The sequence below is a fragment of the Labrus mixtus genome, chromosome 10, assembly GCF_963584025.1.
Source record: "Labrus mixtus chromosome 10, fLabMix1.1, whole genome shotgun sequence".
Taxonomy (NCBI): Eukaryota; Metazoa; Chordata; class Actinopteri; order Labriformes; family Labridae; genus Labrus; species Labrus mixtus.
The window spans coordinates 15,974,978-15,990,780 of NC_083621.1; the positions used below are offsets into that span (position 1 = coordinate 15,974,978).

The window sequence follows — 15,803 nt, forward strand, 5'->3', positions numbered from 1 at the left end:
GGGTCGCTGTGGAGTGACGAACCCTCACACCGAAATTAAACTCACCGAAACCCTTTTCGATCAGCCTATTTAAGTTTTTCTTGTAATGATTGTGATTGTGACGATTTCTGCTGCTGCTGATCGAAATAAAATTACTCATTCATTCATTCATTCACTCATTCATTCACTCATTCATTCATTTACAATAAAGTGCTTCCAAAAAATCTTGTGGGAGGATAGGGCTTAAATTGAAGGGAAATGTGGGAACACAAGACCTAATTTTGAAAATGTCCTAGAAATGTGGGAACATAGGGCTGACCCCTGCCCGGGGACCACAGCCTCCGTACAAGGGGCATGCACACCAACCACTAAGCCACTGACGACCCGGCTGGTGCTGTTTTAAGCAAAAGAAAATAATCTCTAATGCACCACGAGTCAAAGCTCACTTCTGATTTGTCTGCACATCTGTCAATCAATCTCTGGGTTGTGGCTGTTGCTTAGCTAGCTTAGCTTATCATGCTAACAGGACCTGCTGCACAACGACAGGTTGGCGCTTACACACACTGGCGCTCACGAAGAGCTAGAGTTACGGCTTCCTTAAAAAGGACCAGGCGATGAACATGCTGCGTTTTGCACACGTTTTCAGTCGCCCACGGTGAAAATGCCGACATACAACGCCATGTTTAAAACAAGCAAACACAAACAGTGAGCACAGGCACTGTTGAGACCTTCTTCAGTGAGGCAAACACAGCTGATAACAGACTTATGTTTATCTGAGATCTACTAAATAGACTGAGCTAGATTATCTGGGATCGATTGCTTTTGTCTCCGCCCACACACCAGGGGAATACGCAGTGCTTTCCTCATCCTGAATGAACTTGATGAGGAAACATAACCAAATCTCTCCCGTGATTACGTCTCCTCTTTTTTGAGGGGTCTAACACACTTTACCCCCCCCCTGCCCCCCCTCATCCCGTCACTTAGTTTCCCTTCACCACCTGCCAGCTTCAAACCCCCCTCCTAATCTGCCCCCCTCAGTCGACCCTAATCTTCCCTCTCTTCCTGCCTCCAAGTCTCTGTAACTAGTCCTCTCCTTCCAACACATCCGTCTCTCCGTTATGGAAGAGTCAGAGGTTGTCGGATTCATTCTCTTTAGAGAGACAGGACAGGTCGATCGAGTCAGAAATCAGGAAAGAGAGAGAGAGAGCGAGAGAGAGAGCGAGCGAGAGAGAGAGAGTTGGGAATGAGAGGCGGAAAAGGAGCTACAAGATCTGAACCCCGGCCACCTGCCTCCGTTCATGAGATGTGCACACTAACCACTAGGCCACAGGCGCCCCCGTTCATTCTCATTTTAACAGCGAACCAAAGCGGCACCTTTATTTCGACCAGTTGTTGAACTTAACCACTTTCATTAAATGCTTGTATCACCATTAGCTGCATGCAGTAGGATTCATCCCTGCAGAAATTAATCTTTGTTATTCTTTTATTCTTTTATTTTTTCTACTTTATTACATTTAAAATCCCTCGTGCTTTATTAACGTTTGCTTTAACCCCGCAGATCAAATCGGTGTGAAAAATCCTCGCTGCAGACGACAGCGTGCAGACTTAAGAGCTCTCAAATCGCCTTTTGTTGGTCGAACGTTTTCCACAAAGAACAAATCCGTTTAGTCAAGGAGCTTTGGCCTTTTCTCGAAAAAAATAAAAAAAAGGAAAATCTACAACCTAAATCCTCCATCAGCCGTAATGCTTCAAAATCCATTTGGGTCCAAGGATCATCCATTTCACATGGAAGGATCCATCACAAGCGTGTCTGTGGGATGCTCATGTATGGCGCTGCGATGCGCTCTAATTAGTCCGTCTTAGTGTCGGTATGAAGTATGCAGACGCTCAATCCAATGTCAATCCACGTCCTCTCTTTCAGAGACACATCACAATGTTTAAATGTAGAGGACCAAACACAGCTGAACGTTTGATTTCTGTCCATTGTAACGGCCTGAACCAAAATAATTAAGTTAATGTCAGGGTTGGTAATTTCCTCCAGATCCACTTTTTAAGATTTTGGTTGAAGTTGTCTTTAGATCCTGACAGAAATTAATAACTCATGTGCTCTGAAAAAGGAACAAAGAAAATCCGTCATCTGTAGCAGCTGTCAGCCTGTAAACACTTGGACCAATGTCTGCCACGAGGTACCAATCTGATGAACCAATCAGGCGCCTCCCTGTCTCCCTGCTCGCTCTCTACCTCTTGCGTGCTCTAGCCCACACTCAAAGCGCGTCACAGATGACGGACTTCATACTGTGAGTTTACTTACCGCTGAATGAGACATGAGATGACGTAGTTTCTACACAATGCAAGAGATGAGCTGAGGTCTGCTTCTGGAGCAACGGCGCTCGTTCATGTAAGTGAGGGGGCGTGGCTTTAGACGGAGCACAGAGGGGATGCTTCTTTCAAAATCATACTAGTCAAGCATAGCGCTACACCGGGGCTAGGGGGCGCTATAGCCCCGTCATGAATCTGTCTAGCCCCGGTTATTAGTCAAGCTCCACCCTCAGCACCGGGATAACAAAAAAATCCTGGCGCCGTCCCTGATGCTGGTTTTTTAAAAGTACCGACCCCGCCTTTAAAGCTCAAAATATGAAGACTGAAAACATGCAAGGACGCCATGCCGATGTCAAGCAAATGAAACAAACTGGTGACCGCAGCCAATTTGCAGTAACGTGGAGTGACCAGGAGTGATCTTGAGGAGTGCAGCGCGTGTGTGAACGAGGCGTTTCGTTTGCTTTGAACAGACTTGGTGGGAGTGATGGCGATCAAACTGCGGTGAAGTTTGCTCGCAGTGAGCCTCACAGATTACGCCTTACTCTCTCTCTCTCTCTCTGTCTCTCTCTCTCAGATCCCCTCCGAGAGAAAGAGAGAGACATCTTTCATCTCTAAGTCTCCCGTCTCTGCGCCGCGTCGTCTCGCCTGCATCTTAATCCCACCCTCCTCTGCCCGCCATTTATCTCCCCTCTCTGTGTCCATTCCAACGTCCTCTCTTGATCCTCTGCTGCTGAGGTTTTATTAGCTCCATAAATGTCCCTAAGAGGCTGCCGTAGCGCTTAGCTAAAGCAGCAGAAGAACAGCAAAGAGCGGCGCTTCGTTCTGAGGATGACAACTCGAATAAGAAAACACATTAAAACAAAATGGCGTCCCGGACATTAAAGTGAATTAGCCAATTACAAATGACCATGTGTGCGCCCCCGCTGCCTTAACCTCTCCAACAATTTTTTTTTTTGCTCGATGGTAACTCATCTAAATTTGTTGGACGTCTTTCGGGCGCGGGGCCAGAAAAGCTTTTATATCCATAAAGGCTTATGGATCACGGAGAATTGCATTAAGCTGTCCAATTTAATTACAGTATCGACAAAACATAATAGATACTTACAGCCTTACGGAGAGCGATGGTCGAGAGGGGGAGAAAGAGGGAGAGAGAGAGAGAGAGGGGGGGAGAGAGAGAGAGAAAGAGAGAGAGAGAGAGGAACGGAAAGTGCAGACAATGTCCATTTATAATGCTGATGCAGTGTATGTATCAGAGGAGGCGTTTGAGGAATGTGTGTGTGTTTATGTCTTCTGTGTGTGTGTGTGTGTGTGTGTGTGTGTGTGTGTGTGTGTGTGTGTGTGTGTGTGTCTAACGAAGGATTTGCAAGGACCCAGGAGAGCTTTTGAGAACGCTTAGTTTGATTTAGATGTTACAGCTCCCTGTTGGCTCTGATGACTGTTTCACTCGCAAACACACACAGTCTAAAGGAGTCTACACACACACACACACACACACACACACACACACACACACACACACACACACACACACACACACAGACAGTCTGAGACAATGTCACTACTCCGTGCACACACACACATTTGCTCAGATCAGTGTAATGGAGCGAGTTTGGAGAGCGGCCGTCCCGTTCCCGGTCCCAGCCAGCTCTCGCTGTCATCCTGCTGTCTTCCATGATCAATATGGGGGCAGTATTTTTATTCATAAAGCGCCCACTTAATTAAATCACTGGGAGTAGAGCGGAGGGGGAAGGCGGGCGCGGGTGAATAGACGAGGAGGAGGAGGGATGAGCCGAGGTTACAAGACGAAGCAAGGGCACCGAGTCAAAAGACTGATGAAGAATTACAAAGACCGGGAGGAGGACGGCTAAACGAGATTCTGCTAAAGCACGGCGGCATGCAGAGGACAAACTTAAGGGCAGAATGTGTCTGACGGGAAGAAGTCATTTTGCCGTTTGCTTGGAACAACAAATTTGTCACCGACAGCGAGTCCAATGCGTGCAAAATAAGACGATGTTTCCACGACCAGTAGAGGATATCACGGTAGTTGAGTATCTAGTAGAGCGGTCCATGAACCGATCAGACACCATCATATATTTACTCTGAAAAGAACAATCAATCAGAAAAAGGAGGTGGTCTTCCTGGCTCACAAGTTGAAGTTTAACTCCAGTTGTTCTGGGCCGCCATCTCGGATGTTTGTAGAGGCTGCAACGAGCAACTCGTGTGTTAGAGCAGTCAAGAAGTTGGAACCTCCCCCTTTTTTATTGATTAATCACCGCAGGAACTATGAACTACTTTAGTCCCTAAACCTGGTTCAGAGGAACCTACTGAGCTCCTGCTTCAGCTCCAGATGAAAGTTGTTTGTTTGCGAACACTAGATTAATTTAGAGGTGAAAACACATTTGATATTAATACAACCCAAAAGATACAAGACAGAGAAGATAAGAAAAAAAAATTGTTTTATGCTGAACGTGTTTTTTTTTATATTGTGGAGATTTCTATGCGTACCACCGGTGGTATGCGTACCATAGTTTGAGAACCACTGCTCTAAAAAAAGTTTAACGCGATGTGACTTTGAAAAACGACTGTTAAACTTTCAAATCCTGTCTGCTCACACTGCCAGCATGTTGGGAAATAAATCCCCGCAGTTTGTTGGCACGAGTCAAATCACTCAAGTCGAGTGCTTCTGTGGCCAAGACTTTGACGAGTGCGGTTGTAACGGGGAGGTTCCAGTTTTGAATGCAGCGAGCATATACGTCTGAAATGGAAGCGTGGACGAGAGGGCCGCGACGTGCAGACGTTACAGTCAGCTGGATCGATGTTGAGCATACACAGTCACACACCGCTGATGAAGCAGCGGGAGCAACTTGGGGTTAAGTGTCTTTCCCAAGGACACATCGGACATGTGGCTGCAGGATCTGGGGATCAAACCACTGACCTGCGGAGGGACGACTGACTCTACCACTGAGCCACAGCTGACCCGAGATGCCAAAGTGCAACAGAGAATTAATAATAACCTGTTTTCTGTTAATAAGTTTGAGCGGCTGTAGTTCAGTCTTGGGTTGGGAACTGGAGCGTCGCTGGTTCAAGTCCCGGTGCGGACCAAGTCAGGAAGTTGGTCTGGTCGCTGGAGAGGTGCCAGGTCACTTCCTGATCTCTGCAGAGGTTCCCTTGAGCAATCTGACGGCACTCCAATTAGGGATCCTGTTTGCGTGGAGCGGGCCGGTAATTTCATCCTGTGCACGTCCACACTGGTTCTAAAATATGAACGCATGCCTTCGGTCATCGTGCAGCGAGTTCTCATTTCTACCTTTGCAGACTTGTGCTTATTCCCTCAATTAAGAATTAGACAGAAGGTGCAGAAAACTTCAGGATTCAGTTCTAACAATCCCTGTTGTTCAAACCTTTCCTCTGACTTAAAGGCAGAACTTGACAGGAAATAGAAGCGTGCTAAAGGGCGCTTTAATCTGTCAGAAGGTTACTGATACCACGGGAGAGCTGATCACTCGGGACGGTACAGAGCGTCAGCGGCGTTACTACCTGCTGCTTGACTTTGCGTTTACCCTACAGAGGAGTGCCTTAAAAGACAAGAGGAATATGAGCTAGCCAGCAGTCGATATTTATTACTCTCTTTATGGAACAATATTAAATGCAGTTACAGCCCCTGGGGGAGAGCGAGCAAGAGGGAGAGAGAGAGAGAGAGAGAGAGAGAGAAGTGAGAGGCTTAAGCTAACCATCGAGGGTCTCAGGTTTCAAAAAAAAAAGAAGAGAAATTGTGCCACCTCTGTCTTCCCTTTTCTTCCTCTCCTTCAATTTTTCTCTCCTCTCTCTTTTTCATCTCGCCCCTGGAGGCGGGCCAAGGGTCATCTCTCTTTCTTTCTTCCATTACAGTCGCTCTTCTTTTAATAAAAGAAACACACACACACACACATTCAGGTGCAGGACGTCCATTGTGGCTCTCTCTCTCTCGCTCGCTCTCTCTCTTGCCTGCTGTTTCTCTCACGCAGAGACACACAGATTGTCCCTGACACATGGACACAAACCTCCGCCGCCCTCCTTGTCATCTCTGTCTAACTGAGACCTCCTGTTGATGCCTTCTGACACGAAGACACACACACAGAGAATCAAAAAAACGCCTGTTTCCACTCCCCTCCGCTCGCAGGTTAATGGTTCAGAGTGGCTCTGGCTCATATCTGGAGGAGCCTGAGGGCGGATCCGTCTAATATCTGGTGTCTGCTGTGTGCATGGTGAGAAAGCCTTGGAGGAAGGTTTGATTGACAGACGGAAAAATAGAATCAGTGCACATGCTTCTGTTTTTATTTTTGCATGTGTGTTACCGTGTGGCTGCTCGTGCGTGTTAGCTTGCACAATCTGTGCACGTGAATTCTGACCGCCCGCGTGTCCATTGAGGCGGGCTTTTAGCATTTTAGGTCTTTTGTGTGTTTCTGTGTGTTAAAGGGTTAACTGTAATATCTGAAGCCACAAAGGGCGACCTGGCGAGAGTTATTATTCTCCTCACATGAATAATGGAACTTAATATGGAGGAGGTGATAGCTGCGAGCGCGCACACACACACACACACACACACACACACACACACACACACACACACACACACATAAACACACCAACACCACCATCAAAACCACGAAACCCCAGCCCTCAGAGCGTCCCGCTGTCATCCTTGATCCCTCCAGACTTCCAGGGGCCGCAGAGAGTCGCCGTGCCCAGAGAGGGGAGGCCTTTGGCTTCTGAGCTTGGGATGGGGGGTCTTTGTGGTCAAAAAGAGGGTGGGAGGGTGTGTGTGTGTGTGTGTGTGTGTGTGGGGGGGGGGGGGGGGGGACATTTGGTCCAAATTCAATTAATTATACAGTACTTAGGAAGCCATGACAAACAAGGGGCAGATAATGGGGACTACATTTTCTTCTTCTGTTTCTTCTTCTGCTGCTTTTCTTCTTCATCATCTTCCTTTTATTTTATTTCCTCTGCTTCTTCCTAAAAATGTCTCTTCTTCTTCTTCTTCTTCTTTGGGTATTGTCAGCTTCATCTTCTACTTTTTCTTTGTTTCCGTTTCATTCTTCTTATAATTCCTTCTCTCTCTCTCTCTCTCTCTCCTGTCGTCCTTCCATTCGACCCGTCTCACTTGACCTTTAGTGACCTCTTGCGTCGTTGATCTCGTCTCGTCTGCTTCTCGAGATCCCCCCCGGTTCCTCAAACAAGACTTGCAGTTGTTTTCTCGATCAGTGCCACATCATTTACAGAATTTGTCATCCTAATAGAACTGATGTATAATTCAAACATCCATCCGTCTCTTTAATAGAATTTTTTGGGAGATTAATTGCCCTCCGCCACCGACGCTGCAGCGACAGACGAGAGCTAAAACGACTAAATCCAATAATTGAAATGTGGGAGCAAACCGACCCGCTGTCCAAACGAGCTGCGTGTGCGTGTGTGTGTGTGTGTGTGTGTGTGTGTGTGTATGTGTCCTTTTCAAGGATCACAGCCAATCTCGTGTTGGTGATGCCGCTCGCTCTGCTTAAAGGTCGGCAGGTGTGACTCACAGAGAGAGGAGAGGACGAGTGATCACATGAGGACATGAACGCTGCTCTGGATGTTCGATGTGTTCAGATATTAATGATGCACCTGTACAGGTTTTATCACGTGAGCCAAATGTGATACAAATTTCCTCATAGTCCGTACGCACCACGGTCCGTCAGCGCCAAGCGATACACCTCTGTTCGCTGCCACTGAAGTAAATGCTCCTTTAATTATTTGTTTGTTTGTATTTCGTGGATTTCTCTGATTCTGGAGCTGGGTCAAATCTGCATCAATATCCGTCGATTTAAAAACATGTGACACAACAACGTCGCCCAGAACATCTTTAATCAACGACAACAAACACATCTAAACTATAAACACATTTACCCACAAATCACTTCCTGTTGTGCTCATTAATACACCATTGTGTCATTTCCCCCGCTGCATTAAAGTGTCGTTGCGGCGTCCCTCGTTTTTTGGTTACACTTTCCTCAAATGTCACCCAATCAGGACGACAGCCTCGCGTAGCTCAGATTGAAACATGTCCGGGACCCTCGGACCACCTGCAAACGATCAGTGACCAACCATATGAAGACCTCTTTATTCAGCTCTGATATGAGAGCGTCCCGGAGCGTCTGTCAGTCAGCTGGAGTCTGAAGAGAAGCACGGTGACAAAACGTCCCTTAATCCGCTCAGATGGTTTCCCTTCTGTTAGGACCGATAACCAATACATTTAATGGCGGGAAAACAAAGCAATAAAAGAGTCACAAAGGCCGTAGACTTGCCTGAAATGTGACTTTTCTCTCTCCTTCTTTAGTCGTCATTCTCGGCTCTGTCTGTCCACAGAGGGCAGGGCGCTTTAAAAAAATAAGACTCAAATCATAGATGGTGAATGGACTTGAGCTTGTATATTTCTTTTTCTAGTCTTCTTCTCTTTTACTCCGCAGGTCACACCTACACATTCACACACTGATGGTAGAGGCTGCTGAGTAAAGAGTCCATCAGTATTAACTCATTTATTCATACACCACTGAGGAAGCAGCGGGAGCAACATTGGGGTTAAGCGCCTTGCTCAAGGTCACAACGGACATGTAGCTGCAGGAGCTGGGGATCGAACCCCAGACCTTCCGGTTGAGAGACGAGGAAAACAAGATAGATTTACAGATTGAGTTTGGTCGTCATGTGGGTAAATGGAGGAGAGGACGATAGTTCAAATGCAGGATATCGAGGAGAGAAAAACCTCTTCTGAACACCACCGCTACCCAAATCGTGTCCAAACACCAACTGTAAACACCGGGAGTATCTCACATTAAAACACCATCACACCATTCCCAGTCCGTCAAATGTTTGCTTTTTGTGCTCCATCAGCGCGAGTCAAAAGGCACGCACTTCTCCCATCGAGGCCTGCAGAGAGAGAGAGAGGGACAGAGAGTGAGCGAGCGAGCGAGAGAACGAGAAGAATCTCTTGTCAAACACAAAACGAATGAGCAAGAAGACACAACGCTGCAAAGCAAAACGTCCAAAACGATGGAAGCTTGTTTGTTTGAGGGAATGAGTTCTCTGTTTTCCGAGCACGGATAACCAATTAACGTCGGCGGCGCTAATAAAAGTTGATGGGCTCCGGAATAATGCACAACCGGTTCCCCCTCCGAGTGCGTGTTAATTAGTCGCTATGAGCACATACAGTACGTATGTGAGGGTTTATGTATGTGAGGTGCATGTGCAAGGCGTGCATGTTTGTGCATGTAATTGTCTGCGAAAACCGACCAATGAGAGGCCTCGATTTGAGCTGCGTGACAAGAAAATATTATGAATGTGGTAGGAACATAATTACCTTTTTCCACCGAGAGGTTGGCTGATTTCCATGCTGTTTGTGTGTGTGTGTGTGTGTGTGTGTGTGTGTGTGTGTGTGTCTGTGTGTGTGTCTGTGTGTGTGTGTGTGTGTGTGTGTGAAGGTCAAAGACAGAGGTCTGTTTTGTGTATCTCCATTGTGATTATCTAAGTGTGTGTTGGGCGTCCTAACATGCGTGGTCGTGTTTGTGTTCTTCCGCTGATTGGCTCTGCGGGTGCATTCGGTGTGTGTGTGTGTGTGTGTGTGTGTGTGTGTGTGTGCGTATGTGTGTGTGTGTGTGTGTGTGTGTGTGTGTGTGTGTGTGTGTGTGTGTGTGTGCGTATGTGTGTGTGTGCACGCTGCTGACTGGCAGGAGTATAAGGTGATTAGCTTGTCTGATATTTCATACCTCTCGTCCTCTCTCTCTAATTACATTGTGTGCTTTCTGAACCGGGTGCGCCTGCCAGACCGTCTCCCTAACAGACGACCCTAACGGAGTTAAGGCCACGCCGCCGTGTCGTGTCAGAAATCATTCGGCTCGTATTCATTACGCAGGAAGACAGCAGTTTTTAAAATCTATTAAAACGGCGTGGTAATGTAGTGTGTGTTTTAAAAAAAAAAAAAAAAGTCCTAACAGAGAAATCTGAGCGGGTGTTTGTATTACAATGTGTGTGCGTGCTTTCTCAGAATAGATGTGATTGCTATGCATTTTCGCCATGGCAACGGAGCGCTGTCGGAGTTGCGGGTAAAAAAAAAAAAAAAAAAAAAGAACAAGAAAAAAACTTTTACATTAAACATGCAAAAACCCACACGCTCACCAGACGCACACACGCTGGACTTATTCTGATTTTCTTTCCTCATTCCTTCCCCCGACGCTGCCTCCGCATTAATCACACACACACACACACACACACACACACACACACACACACACACACACACACTTCAATAGATGCAGTAAATGGTCTGGTGCCAGCAGTATTTCTGATAGTTTCCTTTTGTCTTTGAAGCTCTTCGGACCAAATTGTTCCACTGATCATGAATGTCATATCATCCGTCCCCCCTCTCTACCTCCTTCTCTTTCTCCTTCTGTGCCTTTGTACTGTAATTGACTTGTGTGTGTGTGTGTGTGTGTGTGTGTGTGTGTGTGTGTGTGTGTGTGTGTGTTTGCCATAGATCAAATACTTGAGGTTTTGTTTTATCATTTGACTCCATATAACTTTGAGTGCTTGGAATACCTCGACTAATCTCCTCTCTCTCTCTCTCTCTCTCTCTTTTCAGAGACCTGAGCGAGAACCAGATCCAGGCAGTTCCGAGGAAAGCTTTCAGAGGAATCACCAACGTCAAGAACCTGTAAGCACATTCACTCCTGTCCTGTCGTCCATCTTTTCTCCCCCCCCCCCCCCCCCCCCCACTTCACCTCCTTGCTGCACCTCCTCGTGTGTTTGAGCCCAATTCGTCATCATCACCGAACACAGAATGGTCGATCCCAGGCGCTGCTGCACGCTTTTTATGCTCTCTGAAACCTCAGGTAGCAACGTCCACTTGAAAACAAAACAAGAGCGAGGAGGGGTTTCACCCGGAGCTGCATGTCAGTGGTCAAGTTTGATAATCTGCGCTTTGGAACCACACCACAAAAATGAGCATCTTAACATGCGCTCTAATGGGACTCTTTGGCTTTTGCAACCCTGGTGGACACTCAAGGAACTGCAGTTCTTTCTACATGTCCCTACATACGGCATCAAAAGCTATTCCTAATCATCAGAAAAAGTTCCGATTTAGTGTTTCTGTAAGCGCTAGATGTTTCTGTTTCAGCTGATGTATCGGTTATTCACCTTTCTCTGCTTTCCTCCCACTTCCTTATTTTCAACCTGCCCCTATTTTCCCACTTTTCCTGTCTTCATCTCCTCCTCTCCTCTCTCGCTGTCCAGAGAGGTTTTGTCCTCACGTCAAGCGCTCGATATCCCGCTGTCATTTATTCATGACGTCCTAATCACCAATAGTGTGATCGATACCCTGCTTGATCAATGTCTGTCGTCAATAACAGCTGATCAATCCTACCTGAAGCTGTGTAGGAAACTACTAGACACACTCTCGGGGGGTAAACAGAGTCCTGGGTGTGTGGGAGCTCGATATGGGGTTAGGAGGAGACGAGGGGAGAGGAGAGGAGACTAGATGAGAGGAGAGGAAACTAGAGGAGAGGAGACTAGAGGAGACAAGAGAGGAGAGGAAACTAGAGGAGAGGAGAGGAGAGGAGATTAGAGGAGACAAGAGAGGAGAGGAAACTAGAGGAGAGGAGAGGAGACTAGAGGAGAGGAGAGGAGAGGAAACTAGAGGAGAGGAGAGGAGAGGAAAGTAACGGTAAGAAACAATCGTGAAAACGCCTTTGTGATTAGGATCCTCCTGAACGCCGCCCTTTTTTTTGGAAGTTTTGCGGGCACGCCCAACTGGGAGGAGACCCTGGTGTGGACCCAGAGCGCCCTGGAGAGTTTTATATCCCATCTGGCCTGGAATCTCCTCGGTTTCTCCCAGGAGGAGCTGGAAAACGTTTCTGGAGAGAGGGAAGTCTGCGATGACTTACTTACTCACCTGTTGCCACCACGACCTGACTTCAGACAAGAGGAAGAAGATGGATGGATGGTTTCATGTTCCTGTATCCCTCTGTGTGTTTTCAACAGATACGTTATGACTTCAGGAAGATCAAAACAAAGACCTGTTGGAAGTCTCAGACCTTCACCCTGCTCGCACAAACACAGATTAGCTCAGATTAATGAGCATGCACAGAGACCGAAAACCGCTTGGAATTTATTCAAGTACAAACAGACGGCCAAACACACGCGTAATGTTTCCTTAAATTAAAGCTATGTGTTGTTATTGCATTTTTTTCAGCAGGCAATTTGAGCACTGATTAATGTGCATCACGCTACAGATCAGCAATTCTGGTTAGTTTTCTCTTTCAAGTGTGATGTAAATTCAATATGGCCGCCAAAGTCCACAGGAGATTATTACTCTTAAATTAAATGGACCTGAAAGAGCATGTACTTGTGTGTGTTCGTGTATAAGTGAGCAAGTGTCCGCTCTCGTGGCTCGGCTCCCTCTCATTCTGTTATTTCTCAGCATTTAAGAGCGACTGAGATGATAAAGTGACCATCCTATATGATCAGACATTAAGGAAACATGCTATGTTGAAGTGCTGACTTCTCTGACAACAATGCAGCAGCCAGTATGTCCTCCTTCTAACTTTAGATTCTGGTCCTGAATGCTCTGGATTTGCTCAGACCAGAGAAGGTAGGCGGTTTTAAGGCGACCCCCCACACGGCCGTTTTGGACGCCCCTCGGTTTGAGAGCAGTTATCAGGTCAAACCAACAGGTGTTGCGGCGATGGAAGCGGGCAAGAGAAGTGGTTCAGATAGAAGTGATTGACGGCTCTCTACAATGTTTAGAATTTAGACTGCAGTACCCATTTTAAACACTAGGTGTCAGAGTTACATACTGCTCCTTTAAAGTTCAGTCGCAGAAACAAATCTGCATTAAAAAAACACTTGAATGTTATTAATGTCTTGAAGGTGCGGAAAGTTTCCTCTTTTTTCTTCTTCTGCTCCTCCCTGCGTCTCATTCCTTCATTACCATACATTTACACCTGCTGACGGCCCAGTGTGACCACAGTCTCCTCTGGTTATCCCACCGAGACTCTCTGGTGGAGAGGAGGCGAAATTCAATACGAGTTCCCAGAATTTGCACATTGGATATATTCCACCCTGCCCTTACCTTCTTCTAACACCTCACTCTCTCCTCGATTCCTGCCAAAGCCATAAGTCCTATCAATCAAATCTGACGGTAAAATCGTCTCTCCCCCCCCCCCGTTAAAATGTTTTCCGCTAAATTGCTTTGACCTACAAAGTGAATCATTTAACTTTTTTTTTTCTTGGCAAAATTCGGAGTGACTCAGAGCTGTAAAGATCGTTCTCTTTGTCCTCCTCTTCTCCTTCTTTCTTCTCTTTCTTCCTCTCTGCATTTCTTTGGGCCTTCCCCCCTTCTTCTTCTCCTCCCACTCAGATTGCATCCTTTTCCTCCATCCTCCATCACTTCCTCCTCGCTCCCTTCATCCTTCATCACATCTTTAATCGCTATCCTCCGAGCTAACAGTCATTTTTCTTCTTCTTGTTTCTCTCATCCCGTCATTTGTCTCACAGTTTTTTGTCTCACCCTCTCGGTCTTTGTCAATTGATCTTTTTGTTGCTCATTTTTCACCATCCTTTCATCCCCAGCGTCTTCCAGCTCGCCCTCTCCTTTGAATCCTATCTTTCTTTTACCTTCCTTTTTTAACCTCTCCAATCCCACCATGTTTCCTTTCATTCCCTCTCTTCCAGCTCGCCCTTCAGCCTTAAACTCTCTCTCTCTTCTTCCTCAGATATTCCCTCTTTTTTCCTCCCTCCGTCCCTCCGTCCATTAGACAAGGTGACTCCTGCAGTAAAAAGGCTACAGACCTCCATTTTACCCAAAGAGTGGAAAAAAAAAAAAAAGAGAAGGCGTCATGACATTTTGTCCCTGGTGGACACAGCATTGATTTTCTCGCATGTCTCTCTCCCTCTCACTTTGTCTCTCTTCGTCTCGCTCTCACTTTCCCCTCCATCGCTCTCACTGCCTCTTCACCCCCTTCTCTCTCTCTCTCTCTCTCTCTCTCTCGTGCCTTCCTGTCTCTCGATCGCAGAGAGCAGGGTCTCTCTCTCTCTCTCTCTTGGTTGTTCCCTTTTATGCTGCCTAGTGGCTAGTATTGTATCCTTCGGCGTTTATTGCACTTCCTCACACACACACACACACACACACACACACACACACACACACACACACACACTCTTTTACTCTTGGACTCTCTCAACCCTTCTATCAGATTGACTGCTTTGCTGTAACTGCCAAGAAGCTGGCAACACGATTATCGTGGGCTTCTGCTAACCTAAGGAGACAGGTATATGCCATACATCTGAGGCCAGGTGTGTGTGTGGGTGTGTGTGTGTTTTGTCTATACAATGTGCTGACTGCTGCTCCTGTCAGTCCCTTAAACTCCAGCTGTCAGTCAAACAGTGGATGATAAAGGTAAACACGCAGCCAAAACACCTCCTTTTGTGTTTTATGGTTTTATCTTCAGTATGAAATATCCTGGGTGCTTATTTTATTCCATTTTTTCATATCTAATCTGATGTTTCTAAATCTAATCTCGCCTAGTCGTGTCTTGTCTGCTCTGGCCTCGTCTCGCTCTGCCAGGAGAGTCATCACATTAGCAGCGTTGGAGAATGTCCGACAACGTGCTTTCTTTGGCATCGAACACGTCCGCCGTCTGAGCTGCTCCAGAGCTTCAAACAAAGTCCTCATTTTTATCGTAGAATATCCCCAACTTTTACCTGTTACCTGTTTTAAGGGTGATCACCGATGACAGCCAGCAATTTGGTGATTCTGGAAAACGCCAAATGGGTCGTGTCACAGACTGGCTCAAAGTAAAGCTGGCTACACACGAGATGATTTCAGGCCCCATTTGCGCCCCGGCCGATGGTGTGTGGTGTCACTACGAGTATTTTACTGCACCTGATCGAGTTAGAGCCTCCCTGTTTGATATTTAGGATTCCAGATCAGGCTCCCCCTGACTGCATAACGGCAACAACCAATGAGAGTGAGCAGACCAGGAAGTGTCACCAACAGGACAATACACCTCCATAGTGTTTAAAGCTGCTCGTCTTCTGAGGCAGGATTCCACCTGCAGACGCATTAGGACTGCCTTCTTGAAGTGGTTTAAAGTCCTCCCTAAAGGAAAGCTCACAGTTACTTGGGTCTCTCTCACATATGAAGTCCGGTGGATTCAGGGGCCCAGGAGGCCGGGCTCTCGAGTAGACGGAGCGAGGTGATCCGGCACTACTACCACATGTTGTCCCTGACGCCCTGCCACCAGTGCAGCGCAGTTAGTCAGTATTTAGATCTATAAATGGAGATAAAGATTTATGTCGGCTGTGTCGGGTTAAACTGGCAGATCGACTGGAGCGATGTGTAACCACATTTAGCTCAGGCATGTGGACGTTAACCTGTAAGGAGGACGGAAGGCTGGGTGTTGTTAGCAAAAATGCTAACCTATATGACATCAACCCACAAT

At 46.7% G+C, this 15,803-nt stretch overlaps 1 protein-coding gene across 1 annotated transcript in view; it reads left to right on the forward strand.

The window, feature by feature from the left end:
• The window catches only part of slit3 (slit homolog 3 (Drosophila)), a 241,704-nt gene that overhangs the window by 124,108 nt on the left and 101,793 nt on the right, over positions 1-15,803 (forward strand). Inside the window, exon 5 of the mRNA XM_061048549.1 lies at positions 10,946-11,017. Within this exon, the coding sequence (XP_060904532.1) occupies positions 10,946-11,017 (72 nt within the window). The remainder of the gene's footprint in view (positions 1-10,945; positions 11,018-15,803) is intronic.